The 16,243-nt window shown below is 50.6% G+C and overlaps 8 protein-coding genes across 8 annotated transcripts; 5 read left to right on the top strand and 3 right to left on the bottom strand.

The window, feature by feature from the left end:
- Positions 1-94: 94 nt before the first annotated feature.
- Positions 95-1,694, bottom strand: Pdw03_2033 (Mannose-6-phosphate isomerase; the record flags this gene model as incomplete). The annotated part of the gene is made up of 5 exons (XM_014680742.1): positions 95-1,089; positions 1,155-1,392; positions 1,445-1,536; positions 1,588-1,608; positions 1,664-1,694. The coding sequence occupies 5 exons, from the start codon at positions 1,692-1,694 to the stop codon at positions 95-97; spliced, it is 1,377 nt and encodes a 458-aa protein (XP_014536228.1).
- Positions 1,695-2,292: 598 nt separating this feature from the next.
- Positions 2,293-3,481, top strand: Pdw03_2032 (SAGA complex component (Sgf29), putative; the record flags this gene model as incomplete). Its single annotated transcript, XM_014680743.1, has 3 exons — positions 2,293-2,467; positions 2,605-3,127; positions 3,199-3,481. 3 exons carry the CDS (start codon positions 2,293-2,295, stop codon positions 3,479-3,481), a joined length of 981 nt encoding a protein of 326 aa, XP_014536229.1.
- Positions 3,482-4,567: 1,086 nt separating this feature from the next.
- Pdw03_2031 (GTP cyclohydrolase-2) lies at positions 4,568-5,756 on the top strand (the record flags this gene model as incomplete). Its single annotated transcript, XM_014680744.1, has 2 exons — positions 4,568-5,668; positions 5,727-5,756. 2 exons carry the CDS (start codon positions 4,568-4,570, stop codon positions 5,754-5,756), a joined length of 1,131 nt encoding a protein of 376 aa, XP_014536230.1.
- A 632-nt stretch (positions 5,757-6,388) lies between these two features.
- Positions 6,389-8,036, top strand: Pdw03_2030 (putative transcription factor; the record flags this gene model as incomplete). Its single annotated transcript, XM_014680745.1, has 2 exons — positions 6,389-6,863; positions 6,913-8,036. 2 exons carry the CDS (start codon positions 6,389-6,391, stop codon positions 8,034-8,036), a joined length of 1,599 nt encoding a protein of 532 aa, XP_014536231.1.
- A 748-nt stretch (positions 8,037-8,784) lies between these two features.
- Positions 8,785-9,793, bottom strand: Pdw03_2029 (6-phosphogluconate dehydrogenase family protein; the record flags this gene model as incomplete). The annotated part of the gene is made up of 4 exons (XM_014680746.1): positions 8,785-9,043; positions 9,106-9,416; positions 9,469-9,576; positions 9,632-9,793. The coding sequence occupies 4 exons, from the start codon at positions 9,791-9,793 to the stop codon at positions 8,785-8,787; spliced, it is 840 nt and encodes a 279-aa protein (XP_014536232.1).
- An 818-nt stretch (positions 9,794-10,611) lies between these two features.
- Positions 10,612-12,174, top strand: Pdw03_2028 (Actin-like protein, putative; the record flags this gene model as incomplete). The annotated part of the gene is made up of 7 exons (XM_014680747.2): positions 10,612-10,630; positions 10,692-10,738; positions 10,800-10,943; positions 11,047-11,272; positions 11,331-11,896; positions 11,953-12,030; positions 12,088-12,174. The coding sequence occupies 7 exons, from the start codon at positions 10,612-10,614 to the stop codon at positions 12,172-12,174; spliced, it is 1,167 nt and encodes a 388-aa protein (XP_014536233.2).
- A 597-nt stretch (positions 12,175-12,771) lies between these two features.
- Positions 12,772-13,726, bottom strand: Pdw03_2027 (PF02656 domain protein; the record flags this gene model as incomplete). Its single annotated transcript, XM_066100060.1, has 3 exons — positions 12,772-13,211; positions 13,282-13,477; positions 13,568-13,726. The coding sequence occupies 3 exons, from the start codon at positions 13,724-13,726 to the stop codon at positions 12,772-12,774; spliced, it is 795 nt and encodes a 264-aa protein (XP_065957787.1).
- A 587-nt stretch (positions 13,727-14,313) lies between these two features.
- Pdw03_2026 (Serine/threonine-protein phosphatase 2A activator 2) lies at positions 14,314-15,573 on the top strand (the record flags this gene model as incomplete). Its single annotated transcript, XM_014680749.1, has 1 exon — positions 14,314-15,573. The coding sequence occupies one exon, from the start codon at positions 14,314-14,316 to the stop codon at positions 15,571-15,573; it is 1,260 nt and encodes a 419-aa protein (XP_014536235.1).
- Positions 15,574-16,243: the final 670 nt, after the last annotated feature.

The following is a 16,243-nucleotide window of genomic DNA, read 5'->3' as shown; positions in this document are numbered from 1 at the left end:
CCCATATGCACTTCACAGGTTTGCGCCGATCCCAGAACGGCGTGTTTCATCTTGACGCCGCAGATTAGAATATGACAACTTGGTTACCATCCACCTAGTTTCCCCCACCGATCGGGGTCAATTCACAGAATGCCTTGTAGGTTGTAAAGACATCATCGTCGCCCTCGCCGCTGCCGGTGTTCTCAATCGCACATTGAGCTGTAGCACCGACGAAGAAAACGTAGCCCTCGTGGACCTCCTCAGTCTTATTGCCGACGGTAATTTTGCCCTTACCACGTGTGCAAATGAAGATACTGGGGCCTTCGATCGGGTCGAAAGTGGCCTTGGCGCCAGTCCGGTTCAAATCGGTCTTGATAACACTGAACTCGTCGATGGGAGGGTCGTAGAGCATCGCGGACGAGGCGCTGGAGTAAGCAGTGGCGTTCAGGATGACATATGGGTAGTCTGTTGCTTGAATTTTCTGCTCCTCGATTGGTGCGTACGAGTACGTCAGCATCTGGGTGAGAGTGTTGACGTCCTTGAATTTCGGAGTGAAACCGGCTCGCACCACGTTGTCAGAGGACGCCATACATTCGATGATATCACCGGAGATATACGCGTGGATATCATCTGCCTTCAGGAACATTCCCTCACCAGGCTGAAGCCTGACAAAGTTGAGGAAGAAGAAGATGAACAGACCAATGTCATTCGGGAATTGTCCATCCAGACGCTTGGCAAGCGCAGCCATCTCGGCGGGGTTGGGAGGGTTCGTCTCCACTTCACCTGACAGGGTTGCAAAGGTGTCAGGGCTATTGTCTGCGGCGAAGATAAGGGCCCTACAGGCCGTCTCTACCTTCTCAGATGAAGATTCCATCAGAGTGGTGAAAAGGGAGCGAAGCGCTTCCTTATTATTTTGGATGACAGCAGGCTCCTCGGAGTTCTCCTTGCCTTTCACGAGCTGCTCGAACTCACTTGCCGCCTGGTCGCCGACCAGGGTGCGCAGAGGTTCGACGGCCCGGAGGAAATGTGTGATCTCTGCGAGCGGACGGAAGCCACACACACCCTCGAACGAAGTGAGGGCGATGGTCATCTCAGGCTTGTGATTGTCATCTTATCATTTGTTAGTCATAATTCTAGGCACTTATTTGTAGGACGTGAGCCTAAGGATTACTCACCTGGATAGTTCTTTGGGTCCTGGGCATGGAGCTGCTCTGCAAGCTTCTTGTTGGGATGGGCCTGGATGCTAAGCGCTTTACGGATGGAGAGCACCTTGAACAGGAACGGCAATCTACCTTCGAATCGTTCACTGATGCTGGTAGACAACAGGGACTGGTTATCTTGCACCATGTCGAGGAGAGTACGCTGAGTTTCGACATCTTTAGAGGGAAGAGACGGATGTGTACCCATCCAGAGCTATGTATTGTGAGCCCAGTACGTTCCATATTACCCCTGCGCTCTCACTTACTTCGGCATAGGGCTTGTCGGCCTCAATCGCAAAATCCGGGGCGGCTGTTGCGGCCGCATACTTTGCCGCTGCAGACTCTTGGCCGACCTTGCCTATGACCGGTTAATCAGTGCGAGGAACACCAACAAATGGTAATAGCTTACCCCAGTCATAGCTGTTGACGCCTATAGGGGGAAAACATCAGCTTGTTTTTCTTCTATAGAGCATCTCAAAACTTACCGCATTGCAGCCGAAGTAGTGGGACCTGCATATTGAATTGGATGTTTGGGGAAAAAGCGGAGGGGCAACCAGCGACTTCGTATTAGAAATACCCCGCCAAGCCTTCGGTGAGAAAATGTTGGACAGGAGCGATGATTTTGATGGTCTCTCTGACACACATTCAGAGCTTCAAAGGGAAGATTGGTCGGATATTTGACTCAATCTCATTCCCGGCTTTTTGTATCTGGGATTTGCGGAGTGTCCCCATCTGCCACGGATTCCGCACCAGGTACTTCCGCAACCATCCTACCAATTATAGCTTAAACTTGGAGCCGCATTGAGACAGTATAGTTCAAACGGGTTCAACCGAGCTTACGTTCTAGATTCGAGCACAAATACACTCATAAATAGGACAAGCGGCACATCATCCAACTGCCAACGTCAATGTATCTACAATGCCATGTCCCAAAGTAGTTTAGCGTAGCAGCTCCGACCGCCCGCAGGACGGAGCCCTTATCACCGCATCTCCAACCTTCATATCAACAACTTGTTGCCTCAAATCTGGAGATCTCAATATCTTGGGGTCCTGGTCAGCTGTAAGCTGTTCGTTCTCCCCACACTTTCTTACAATACCTTGGTAAATAGCAAGGATGTCTCGCAACCGCCCCCGACCCAGAGACAACGGCTTCGGCAATAATGAGGAATTGGAGCTTTGGACCAAGATTTGCCAAGATATTCGAAAATCCAAGGAAAAGTTTGACCAGCAGAATTTATTATCCGTCCAGATTAAGGCGTTGGTAGACAAGATCGCGCATGATGGCAATCGTGAGTATCCCCAACACTAAATCCGTAGGCTCGATACCGGACACCACAAAGCTCCAACATACGCACCGCTTACAATTCATTCGACCAGCTTCAGGCTGACTATAAAATGAAAATACTAAAGCTGTGCTCCTATATAGAACCCACCATGGCCGAACACGACCAACTCGACAGCTGGCTCCGCCTAAGCCAGAAACTCAGCGAAGACGAACGCTCAATTATGCAGGACGAACCATGCGACGTCATCAAAAATTTAGAATTGCTCACTGCATTGCGGAAGGCATCCGAAGCGGAAGCGCCCCAAAATCGGGCCGCATCGTTCAACAAGTCTCGCAAGAAAAGAAATGAAGTCGAAGGTTCGGTGACCGACTCCCCCAGTGCCTCGGGGGCTGACAAGACCGCACGCTCAAAGGGGACCGTCCCACGCAGCGCAAGTGTCTCATCAAGCACACAAGCCCGCGAAGGGGGCCGCCAGGATAATATCATGGTCAAGATCGAGGAAGGGCCGTCGGAGGGGACCAAGGGTACTGTCGCAGAGCGGAGTGGCTTGCTGGTAGTTGGGGCTCAGGTTGTCTTCAAACACAACAAGAATAAACAAGGTGTCGAGGGTGAGGGGATCCAATGCATTATCAAGGCTGTTAATGGTGACGGGCCGAAGAAGCGGTAAGTGATGTTCGGTTGTTTGCGTTTCGTCTCAATTTACGTTGACTGATGCGCGTCATGTCGGATCCCAGATATGATGTGCAGGACCCCGAGCCGAATGAGAATGGCGAGCAGGGGGCGGTTTATAAGACTACCGCTGCCTCTCTCATTCCCATTCCTCAGCTCAGCGCCCACTTGTCTACGTATCCGGCTGGCAAGCAGGTCCTCGCGCGATACCCGGACACGACCACTTTCTATCGTGCGGAGGTGATGGGTGCAAGGAAAGATGTCTATCGCCTCAAATTCGAGGGCGAAGAGGACGATAAAGAGATGGAGGTCGACCGGCGCTTTGTGCTGGATATTTTGGGCAAGTAATCTCAAGCTGTTTCTATGATCTGATTTTATTATGATACCATTTAAGCGTGGCGCTATCTGGAGTTCGAAGGCCTACCATGGATATGGGGTGCTTTCATCTTGACTAGATACTTTAGTTAGAAAGAACAAACTCTTTCTTTGAAACTAGCATAACTTCTATTCTTGGTTTAGTGACTGGGGAGATCTACATGGAGAAAGCTGAAGTTGAACAGAACAGGTCTAGATGTCTGCGACATGAGAAGTTTTCATCTCCATGTACCGGAAGACATTGCGCCAACCTATCATCTCGACCTTCGAAGATGCAGGAACCAACTATGCTGTCCGCACGGTAGGCGGCAAACCTCACTCCCATCATGCTGCAAACCCTCAACTCTAACTTTGTCACCCCCGACAGGCGACGTGATTTGGCTTCCGGACCGAGATGAGGCTGATCGCCCCCTTGTTGAGTCGCCGCAGCCAAATTTTTTGTCACGTAATTTTCGACGAAGTACGGAGCACTCCGTATAGCGCGTACAACTTTGACCTAAGACACTGTTTCAGTGCCTTGGAAAAAAAGTCAGAGCATTGATGATGGACGTGCCCACGTTGCTGATATCCCACTTAAATTCTGGTGGCGTGATGAATTGCCGCAAAGGTTGATCGTTTCCCGCCCCGATGTCGGCTCCAAGATGCTCGAATGATATAGTCGAAGGTAGAACAACATTCGATGAGTTGACTCTTCGACAACAAAAAGCAAAGCATTTCACCAAATAGTGTAATTCTAGATCAAGTCAGGATTCCAAACTTACCAAGTGTTGACTAAACAATTCTCCTGCCCTGGGTGGGCCACCTGGGCAAGGCCCAAAGGAATGTGCTAGAGTAAGCCGTTACATGAGATGACTCAGCCTTCTTCTCCTCATGCCTAGGGAGGACAGTCAGGGCATAGTCTACTTCGCAAGTAAAACTTTCGATTGATCAGACTTCGTTTTGTGTTTCTGCCACATTGATGTGTCTACGCTATTCAATCCCTACCCCCTGCATACTAGAGCTTCTGCAGCGAGCCTCACGCGTCACACACCCCGAATACCCCGCCTCTCCGCCGTCGCAATGACCGACCTACCGGCCCACGCCTCACCAAAACTTGCCCCGCGTACACTCCTGAGCAGATCAGATGGACAATCGGATGATTTGAGTGTGGAGGGATTCGCAGCAGGTGAACACACTCCGGCCCTACCGGATTCATTGCTGTCACCCGCATTCACCCCACCTGCAACCCCCGGTGGTACATTGAAATTGGATTTAAGGCCCACAGCAGTCCTTCACCACACCCAGGCAGCAGATATCCACCATAAAAGCCAGGGCGCTAAAGCCCCCAAATTACTCGAGCAGCTCCCCGCAGTGGAATGTATTGTGCGGGCGCGAATCCCTACAACCAATGGAGCGGAAATGTTCTTGCACCTTTACCACAATGATTTAGATGGAAAGGAGCATTTGGCTATTGTATTTGGAAACAGTATTCGCAGCCGGAGTCTGGACAGCGTCCGGCCAGGGGAGACCGAAATGGACCGAATGATCCGCGGCGCTTACGTTGGGAAATTACACCCGGGCCGAGTGAGCAGCCGGTATGATGACGACCTGGCCGGGTCAGCCTCGACACCGAAGCAGATCGAGCCGCCGTTGGTGCGAATTCATTCAGAGTGCTATACGGGAGAAACGGCGTGGTCGGCGCGGTGCGATTGCGGCGAGCAGCTGGATGAGGCGGCGCGCTTGATGTCGTTCCCCGTTGAAGATCTTGCCTCTCATGCGCCGCCAGAGGTTCAATCTCTCTCGTCACAATCGACAGGCGGTGTTATCGTTTATCTGCGTCAGGAGGGTCGCGGAATCGGTCTTGGCGAGAAGTTGAAGGCATACAATCTCCAGGATCTCGGGTCGGACACCGTTGAGGCAAACCTTTTGCTCCGCCATCCGGCTGACGCTCGAAGCTATGGATTGGCAACGGCTATATTGGAAGATCTTGGCTGTGGCGTGGATGCTATTCCAGAAGGAATTCGTCTGCTTACCAATAACCCCGATAAAGTCCGCGCTGTCGAAGGACCCAACCGGGAAGTCCTTGTTAAAGAACGGGTGCCAATGATCCCATTGGCTTGGCGGACTGGTGGTCAGAAAGGAATTAAGAGCTCTGAAATTGAAGGCTATCTTCAGACTAAGGTAAGTTTGCAAATTACCACCTAGATTTGGGATGATGCTAACATGCCGGCTGTGACAGATCTCGAAAATGGGCCACATGATCCAATAATCCTTTTAGCTTGTCATTTTGAACTTTTGCCTTCATCACCCCCCTTTTCATCTGGCTTATGCTTTCAGTCTTGCATTGGAACTTACAAAAGCCTTTGTATATGATCGACACGACCGAATCTTTTTCTTATGTGCATAATCTTGATCCTTTGGGCTTGATCCAGGGTTACATATGGCGTTGAATACTGCAATTTGTTTTTGTGTGGATTAGTTATTCAATGATTCGTGTCCGTCTCCAGATTCTCCTAATTTTTGGACTTTCTGTCCCTATATATTCTATTTGGAACAAGAATGTCCCTGGTTTTTCCATAAATCACGCCTTTCCCCCGCTTTTTCTGTGGTCTATCATTGAAACTAGGATGGCCAAAAATTTTGTGAAAAAATGGGCATCTTAAAAGACTAATCAAAAAGTCTTCACAGGGCCACACATGCGGTCGACTGTTGTCTGTTTATTCCCTGTCAACTGAATCTGATAACCAAGTCCCGCAGGAAAGTTTAAACGATGTGGACTTCAAACAACCTGGACCCACACAGCACTCACTCGTCTCACTCTACGGAGTAGACGCTCCTTAACTTTCATTCCTTATTTCCCCAACCTGAATGGCCAATCTTAATTAGCGCGTGTGTAAGGCAATGGCCACCCGCGCTACAAACGCCAATGAGCATGTGGCGCCTTCGCCCGACTTGCCCGGCTTGCCTGAACGTTCACAACCTACCCCCCTCAGCAGACCCGAAGACTCGCCGGTTCCTCCTCGTGCGGCCTCGATAGACGTGGAAGGACTCTTGGACAATGACAAAAAATTGGGACGCAAGCGCAAGCTAAACAGCATATCCTCAAGAGGTGTCGCTAATCTCACTCCCGATCAGTTGGCCAAGAAGCGGGCCAACGACCGCCAAGCGCAGCGCGCAATTCGAGAAAGGACCAAGTGCTACATAGAAGCTTTGGAGCAACAGGTCCGGGACCTGTCGTCACAAAAGCCCTATCTTGATTTTCAAGAAGCTCTACGCCAGAATGAGACGATTCGGTCGGAGAACGCAGAGCTCCGCCGAGGGCTTAAGGCAGCTATGGACATTATCCAACCATTGATAGCTAAGCCTGAACTATCGGGTCAGTTGCACATCCCAACACAATCCAAGTCTCGTGCTGACAAAGATAGATACGTCTCCTTCACCGGCTATACCCAAGCCCATCCCGCCCCCTTTGCATACAACTCCATTGCTCGACACCGATCACCTCAATTCCATTCCAGGCGATAAATTCTATGCCGAGTCTGTTACCAGCCTTGATACGCCTTCTCCCACTCATTCTGCGCCCACTCTCGGTAGTCGCCGCAACAGCACCAACGGAGGCCCTTCGTCGGCCTCTCTCCGTGTCGCATGGGACTCGCAACGCCATAATATCACACACGGCCTGGGCCTTGGCTGCGAGGAGCGTCTGGGGTTTAATTTCCTTATTCGTGATTCGCGTATTGTCCCTAAAGTCGATCGGTTTCACAGCAGCTGTTCAGAAAACTTCCGATGCCCTCCGCTGAATCCTTCGGCACGAATATACCCACACCCCTTGACCATTACATCTGAACCTGGGCCACCTGCATTCGCCGCTCCGATACAAAATTTACCAGCAACATGTCCTTTGGATAACATTCTTTTGGATTTTCTTCAGAGCCGACAACACGAGGCGGCTCAAGGCATCCCTAGACAAAAATTAGCCGGGCCACCGTATCCGAGTGTCTCCTCGTTGCTAAACCCGGAGAGGAGTGTCTACTCCCATCCAGTCTCAAAGGTTTTCACAGATATCCTGCACACCTTTCCAGACCTCTCGTCTCTGCCGGTGCAGGTTGCCGTGCTCTACACCATGTTCCTCCTCATGCGCTGGCAGGTTTACCCCACGCAAGAGAACTATGAGCGACTCCCAGAGTGGCTAACCCCACGTCCAACGCAAATTCTCCATCCACACCCTGCTTGGATGGATTATGTTCCGTGGCCAGGAATGCGTGACAGGATCATTACAAACTATCAGAACTACCCATTTGAGAACTGGTTCATTCCATTTACAAGTGGGATGAGGGTCAATTGGCCATATGAGGATACGGACTGTTTGTTGTCAGCTGGAGACTCGGATGAGCTGGTAATTAACCCGGTTTTCGAACGGCACATGAGGAATTTGTCCAACTGGTCATTGGGGACCTGCTTTGCGGAGACTTATCCCTGTTTGGCAGACACCGCACGAATCAAGCCAACAACACACCCTAACACCCCATGCGGGCCACACTCACCATGAGGCTATAAATCACTTGGGCGACTTCATTCCAATCACTGTTCCGTCTCGACCAAGTTGATCCTGGTCGAGCTTTCTTTTTCTATCCAATTCCCAGAACCATTTTGGCGAAAAGAAAATCCTGCTTTTTGACAAGTCAAGTTGCGTATTTAATTGGTCGGGTGTATGATCATTCTTGATAGTCCCAACACAATAGCAGAGGCATGGTGTGAGAAAGGTTACGGGTCACCTGGTCATATGCATGTAGCCAATAGATAGGTAGGTAGGTAGGTAGGTAGGTAGATATATTTAACGTCCGGCAGGGAGCAAGCGAAAGCTTGCTCCCGCGACCTCCCATGGGGTATTGGGACGTGCAGTGCTATGGTTTCTATAATACAAAGATCTTTCTCCACAGATTGCAGTTCATGCATTCGTAAATGCGAGGGCTGAGTAGCCAGTTGATGACGGCTGTCTCCGACGTGTGAGCCGGCCATCATGGGGGTGAGGGTCCCGGGGGGTCCCGGGGGGTCCAGGTGTGTGGTGATTGGCGGGTGCCAAAAGACTTTGTTGAGGAAACAAATGAAGGAGTTACCTCGTGCAGACCCGCGAGTAGAAGCTTGTGAGCTCCAGTAGTTCAACAAACTGCTTGGGATCCAGGCTGCGTGTAGCCAATAGATGATGCCCGGAAGGATCAATTCCGTCTGGACAATGGAACATGTGTGAATCCATATAAATTATCACTCTGTATCTCATGGGAGCCATGATTTTGACTTTATTCTCTCCTGCTCTTCTCATTCCAAAACTCCAGGCCAGCCTTCTGGCGCAGAGTCCCGTACATCGCACTGCTGTCCAGACACTCTCCGCCATATTCTCTCGCGGCTTCCATATTAGCCCGAGCAATCTCAAGGCCAGGAAGCTCAACACCCTGCTCCTGGGCCATCGACATGGCATGCCTGGAATCCCTGATAGCAAGAGAAACCCTAAAGCCAGGACGAGAGTTCAGGGGCGGCGCATAAGCATCCGCAGTCAATCTGGAAACATAGATACGCCTGAAGAGCCGCGGTGCCAGCACCAAAACAACGATGAAACATACCTCTTAGAATAACCTCCAGCAAAAGAACCAAGAGCCTCGCCAATAAGCTCCTCCATGGGACCAGTTCCAAGCCCGGTCTTCTCAGCAAAGACCTGAGCCTCCCCAACAGCCTCCATAATGTTGACAGTGATAATGTTACCGGCGATTTTCAGAAGCGATGATTTTGTAGCATCCTCGCCGCAATCAATCACACGACGACCCATCACATCTTGGATCAGAGGTTTGACGGCCTCAGTTGCACTCTTGGGGACCACCAATGGCAAAGACAAGCTTGCCATCCACGGCAATTGGGGTCCCGCCGAAGACCTGCGCTGCGACGTACGATGCATCCTTACTTTTAAGCTGCGATACAGTGGACCTTACGGTTTCGGGGTGCACTGTTGAGCAGTCGACGAAGACCTTGTCCTTCAGGGACTGGCTTGAACCCACAACGGTGGATAGCAATCGTTGCAGCACTGTGTCGTTGGAGACCTAGAAGAGGCTTCAGTTACATTTGCTTTGTTTTTTCTCGGTGGAGTTGCCTTACCATGGTGAAAATGATTCCATATTGAGATACGAGCTTCTCAAAATTGGGTTCTGGGATTGCTCCCAGTGCTTGCAGGGCTGCTCCGCGCGACATCGTGCGGTTAGAGTAGATCAGGCCCAAGGTCTTCTTCGCGGCTAGGTGGCGCTGTAGGTTAGTTGCCATTGCTAGGCCCATGGACCCGAATCCGTACTTTTTGCATGGTTAGTTCCTTTGTTCCAACCCGTAGATGCTCTAGGGGTTGCTCACCCAGCCGATTTGTGGCATTATTGATCGCTGTTTTCCTTGGGTGCGGGCTCAGATGGGCGACGAAGTTATCATTAGGCAACAGCTGAAAGAAAAGCTAACTATACGGAGTCTAATTGAGCAGCGCAATGCGATCCTTGTATGAGTCCAGGGATAATAGGAAATGGCGGAGCGCGTGGATGTCGGAGTCGGCCGACAGGAAGCTCTTCAACATTATCACCATGGTTTACATGTCTTCAGGTTAGACTAGGCTTGGACTTTATTACTGTGAATAGATGTCGTTCGTCTCTTTGCTCATCTTCTATGCTTGATGTGTCCTTGTAGTCATATCCACGTGCATGCCCCTTCCCTTGATGTAAGGCGTTCCAACTGTACTATAGCTTGTATATATATTGGTTTCAGCATCATCCCACTACTTATCCGGAACTCAGAGTCATTTTTTTTACGCCGTAATCCATCATCTTCAAGCTTGTCTGGCCTAAGAATGCGGTGACGCGGTCACATACCGTCATGGCTGCGGCTCGCCTCCAGCTGTGGGGTAAATATCAGGTAAGGTACGGTACGGTCACGTAAGTTATGATGCTCCGTCCGTCGTGGGCTTGACTTCACAAACATCCCCAACACCTCCACTCTCCCCTGAACCCTCCTACTTCCGCTCTCTTGGGAATTTCCAAAACGAAAATCTCAATCTCAGACGGTACCCATAGTCCCAACAGTCGAATCCCAATTCCTCCAAGATGACGGAAATGCCCATTGGTACACACCGATCCTCCCAGGCTACCGTGTCCCAGCCCCAAGCTAACAAGCTACTCCGCAGTCCTCGATGGAGGAACCGGTTTCCTCAAGGTCGGCTATGCCGCCCAGGTATGTCGCACGGCCTCTATACTCTCTATTTGCTTTTCTCTAACTTAAATTCCCTCGCCAGAACTTCCCAGAGCACCAATTTCCCTCGATAGTGGGGCGGCCCATCTTGCGAACGGAGGAGCAGGGCGGCGACATCGTGGTCAAGGATATCATGTGCGGTGATGAAGCCGCCGCTGCACGATCAATGCTCCAGATCAGCTATCCTGTATGTCTATGTCGGGGAATCTTGTCCTCGCCTAGTTGTTCGACCCCGCCCTCTCCGCATACCAAGCCAGTTTCTTGTTGATGCCTAATTCGTGCTGTTTTAGATGGAGAATGGAATTGTGAAGAAATGGGACGATATGCAACATCTATGGAACTACACCTTTTACGAAAAGATGAAGATCGACCCCACGGATCGCAAGATTCTCCTCACGGAGCCGCCGATGAACCCACTCAAGAACCGTGAGCAGATGGCCGAGGTGATGCTGGAAGGATACGGATTTGGTGGTGTATATGTGGCGATCCAGGCGGTGCTGGCACTGTATGCCCAGGGTATGTGATAAAAAAACAAGAGCGTGAGTTGGAGGTCAATGCTGATGTTTTGTTGTAGGTCTGAGTAGCGGCGTTGTTGTGGATTCCGGTGACGGTGTGACACACATTATCCCTGTGTATGAATCCACCGTACTCAACCACCACATTCGCCGCCTGGATGTTGCTGGCCGCGACGTCACTCGCAATCTGATTGCCCTCCTTCTGCGCCGTGGCTATGCGCTGAACCGAACTGCCGATTTCGAGACTGTGCGTCAGATCAAGGAGAAGCTCGCCTACGTCTCCTACGACCTGGAGCTGGACAAGAAGCTTTCCGAAGACACCACCGTTCTCGTTGAATCGTACACCTTGCCCGACGGCCGTGTCATCCGCGTCGGCAGCGAGCGCTTCGAGGCTCCCGAATGCCTCTTCCAGCCACACTTGGTCGACGTTGATCAGCCTGGTATGGCTGAGATGCTTTTCAACTGTATCCAGGGCGCCGATGTCGATGTTCGCTCTAGTCTTTACAAGGCCATCGTACTCAGCGGTGGTAGCAGCATGTACCCCGGTTTGCCCTCTCGTTTGGAGAAAGAGTTGAAGCAGCTCTGGCTCACACGCGTACTGGGCGGCGACCCAGAGCGCTTGAACGTACGTCGAAACTAAGACCCAAAAAAACCAGTATAGTTTGGCTAATACTTTTCCAGAAATTTAAGGTCCGCATCGAAGATCCCCCCCGCCGGAGACACATGGTGTTCCTGGGTGGTGCCGTCCTCGCCAATTTGGTTAGTATCCTCCATTTTCAATGGACTATGGTCGTTGCTAACACCAGTTTTCTTCAGATTGCCGACAAGGACGACATGTGGGTGAGCAAGCAGGAGTGGCAGGAACAGGGTGCACGCGCCCTGGACAAGCTCGGCCCGCGATGAACGAATTGTATTTAGGCGGTTCTTGGTCTGCTCCTTTTTCTCTGTTTTCCTGCTTTGCATTGTTTGCAAGCCATGTTGCCCGGGGATTTTTCCCTGTCCTCTTTTTCTTGCCTCCATCCCTTATCATTGTCGATATACTCTCGTCCATCTTGTAGTTTACCCTGTCTCTGCGTCTGCTTCTTACATTGTGCCTAGACTGATCTGGCGCGGGTGAATTCGGGCGTTCACAACAGAAAAGAACGGAATATCTCCATCGACGTTTCGTTCTTTACCAGCTTTGTAGATTGGTATTGTTTACGTAGTATGAACTACCTTGGGATGGTCCAATTCATGATCATGATGACATGCAATCTATCGTCGACATAAATACACCGAGAAACAAACGCATCCCCATATGTACCGCCCTTCCCCTCTCTTTTATCAAAAAAAAATACCCCCATTCCTGGGTAGAGACGCATATATAACCCCGAGAAATCTAAAGATACAAATGCTGCACGCAAAACGCAACAAAACGAACGAAGACTATCACAACAAAAGAAGCAACGTACCGTGTCGATAGAACGAAAAAGAAAAACTAGTCGGGGACTAATGGCCCAACTAAGTCTCAACAGCCCCTGGCGAAATCGCCAAGATGACCGCAAGAGTAGTTATGATCAGCGAAGCAGCCACAAACGCCGTAAGTGCTACGCTGCCCCGACTAGCCGGGAACTTCCCACGAATAATCCAATACTGGCTCTGGAAGTAGCGGTGGAAGCCAATAATAAGGATAAGGATCGAGACGCCGATGAAAGTCGAGCCGAGCGGTTTGCCCACGCTACGAAGACGAGCTGATGTAGAGGAGACATGGAACGCGGCTGAATCGTAGCCAGACGAGGCAAAATGTGGTGGAAGAATTCCTGGCTTTAAAGCGGATGCCGAGTCGGAGAATTTGGCTTGTGTATTTGACGAGGAATTGTTCAGGCGGAAGAGCTGTGTTACTGCGATACCGATTGAGGCGAAGGCTAGGGAGGTACGCATCCAGGCTAGAAAGGTTCGTTCTGTTGGAAAGGGAGTGGGCGTTAGAGGGATCTATGTGTGTTTCATCAAGGTAGGCAGTGCATATCGTACCCAATGCGAGGTGGTCGCGGGCCACACTGCCTTTGTTCTCTAGTTCGAGGCTGCCATATCGATCTGCAAATTGACTATACCAGGACTGCCGGGGCTCGGAAGTCGAGTCTTGATTCGTTGGCTGGCTACCATTCCCACGGTTTGCATTGTTTAGTTGAAGGTCTTTCAGCTGGGAAGCAGTTGTTTGCTCCGTGGACTGATAGTTGCGCCCCGCGGGACCGGGTGTGTTGATTGGCGTGGACTCGGTGGATTGGGACGAGCTCTGAGCTGGGTTTGGGTTACGCACATGTTTTCTAGATGAAAAGCTTGATTGGGACCGGGTGCTGCCGAAGGAGGATGACAGGGCTGAATCCGTAGGCGAGCGTGACGATGAGTGGTTGTTTTTGGTTCCTCTAGAGGTACTGGGAACTGTCGGAGGTGGTGCCGATGAGTCGGATGTATTCATTATGGCGTGCTTGCCTGCTGATCTCTCGCGGGAGAATTTTATCCAATACGAGGTCGCCACGGACCAAGTTTATGCAGGGTTAAAGCGCCAGGATCTTCTATGTCAACGGAGGCCGAAAAGTAGCTGCTTGAGACAAGATGTTCACGATGATGGAAAACAACCGCTGTGTCTGGTATGTTCAAATCTGGCTTTCTGTATTTCCTTTGTTTGCTCCTCTTTTCAGGGTGCTGCGGCCCTCATGTGGCACTTGATGGGACTTCTGAGCAAAAGCGTGAAACGATATGATAATCTCCAGGTCACATGACCAATCCGGGGAAGTGATCACATGCTCCACTCTAACCCACTTGGGCCTTAAGTCATTGTTAAGCGTGACATGTTAATATAGATATCAGTTGTAGATCCTAGCCAAGGATCTGCTTTGATGATCATATATATCTGACAACCTACAATCTCAACATCTTCTCCCATCTGGCGAAGTTGCGTCATCCTCTGTTTAAGGCAGGCGGTCAACTCTGCTTTAATCCTCTTTATCGACTTATCTACTTATCCGACTTGTCGATTTCCCTTCCCCTCACTCAACCAACACTATGGCATCACAAGCATCTTTACCATCTCCTACGGGGAAGGTCGATCTCTCTAAAAGGCTGTCTGAGCTACGGTCGAATACCCGCAGGGCAACCCCCACTTCCCGAGATATAACACCCACAACCCCTCCTCTCCCTTCGCCGCCAGACCTCTCCGTCCACCAGTACCGGCACCCAATTCGCCGCATCATATCCCCTAAAGACCATGAACTTTTCATCTCGTCGCCAACCTACCAAATTGTCCTCGCCTTTGTTTTCGGCCTAACTGATTCTGTGCGCGGGCATTCTATCACCGATTTTCAGAACAAGCCTCAATCCGAATCCATCTCCAAGGTCCTCTCAGTCGTTGCTCAGATACGCTCCCTCCTGGCCAAAAACCCTCCAATCGATCAAGGTGGGTCCAGATTTGGCAATCCTGCCTTCCGAGCACTATGCGACGACGTCAGCGCCCAGAGCGCATCATGGCACACCAACATTCTCGGGCTGAAAGACGCCGCCGCAACCGAAGAAGCCTCGACATATCTAATCAACTGCCTGGGCTCACAAGAGCGAATTGACTACGGCTCCGGACACGAACTCAACTTCATGATGTGGCTGCTATGTCTATACCAGCTCGGTCTTCTCCCCGCCAGCGACTTCCCCGCCGTCGTGGTCAAGGTCTATTTCGAGTACATGCACCTTATGCGTGAGATCCAGTCAGCCTACTACCTGGAGCCTGCTGGATCGCACGGCGTCTGGGGTCTGGATGACTACCATTTCCTGCCGTTCTTGTTTGGGGCTAGTCAGCTTGTCGGGCACCCGTATGTCACTCCCTTGGGTATCCACAACACCGCTACTTTGGAGGAGGAGGGTGATAATTATCTATACCTGGACCAGGTTCGGTGGGTTGAAAGTGTCAAGACTGTGAAGGGACTGCGTTGGCATAGCCCTATGCTGGACGACATCTCTGGTTCTAAGAACTGGACCAAGGTTGAGAGCGGCATGAAGAAGATGTTTGTTAAGGAAGTGCTGGGAAAACTTCCTATCATGCAACATTTTTTGTTCGGAAGTTTTCTGCCTGCTGCTGAAGGCATGACTGATCCTTCTGAGGGAGGTGCTGAGCATGTCGGTCCTGACCATGCCCATGGACACGACCATCCTCATGAAAGTGCAGACTGGTTCGGTGATTGCTGCGGTATCAAGGTACCCAGTACCGTGGCTGCGGGTGCCGAGATGCGTAAGCGTATGGGTGGATCGAATCTGCGCCCTATTCCTTTCGATTAAGGCCGCGGATAAGAATATGGGATCTGTCAACAATTTAATGGGTCAACATGACTAGCTTATCTTCAAAAAAAAATGACACATCGGCAAATCTCGTCAGGTTTCTCGGGATTCAATTTTTTTTTAAAAGAAAATTTTGTTTTTTCTGTCGTGCTATTTCCTACTCGCTGCGTTGGTGGAGTAAATCGACAGGCATACTCGGGATGTTCTAGCACTTCGTCAGTTCCGAAAACACTGTCATTTTGACAGACAGAGCCGAATTGATTATAACCCCTAAGCCATGGGAGTATTAGATTGCGATGTATGTGATCCGTACAATAATGTGCTGATCATCCATAGAATCCAATTCTGCCCGATGAAGAACTCTTGGTTTCAATCTGCACGATCACGATAGACATCTTCAACACAACACGCTAGGATTAATCCCTCGTTTCTCTTTCCTCAGTGTCATAGTCCCAAAGTCCTTGACCGCCAAGTTGCACTTGCAGTTCGAGTAGTTCCAGAGCACCTTGTTGGGACAGTATAGCTCCGGTTAGTGCCACTTTCCCAAACAATACTCCCCTCAGAGCATTCAATGGAGAATTTTTTACTGATTTGAACCAGCAGGGAGACTAATACTGGCAGCCCACAATGGATCAGACGGTGGGTAGGAGCCTGCAGACAGAGCGGTCGC

Source organism: Penicillium digitatum, chromosome 5, assembly GCF_016767815.1.
Source record: "Penicillium digitatum chromosome 5, complete sequence".
Taxonomy (NCBI): Eukaryota; Fungi; Ascomycota; class Eurotiomycetes; order Eurotiales; family Aspergillaceae; genus Penicillium; species Penicillium digitatum.
The sequence above is the reverse complement of the archived record's forward strand: the minus strand, read 5'-3'. Positions and strand labels throughout refer to the sequence as shown.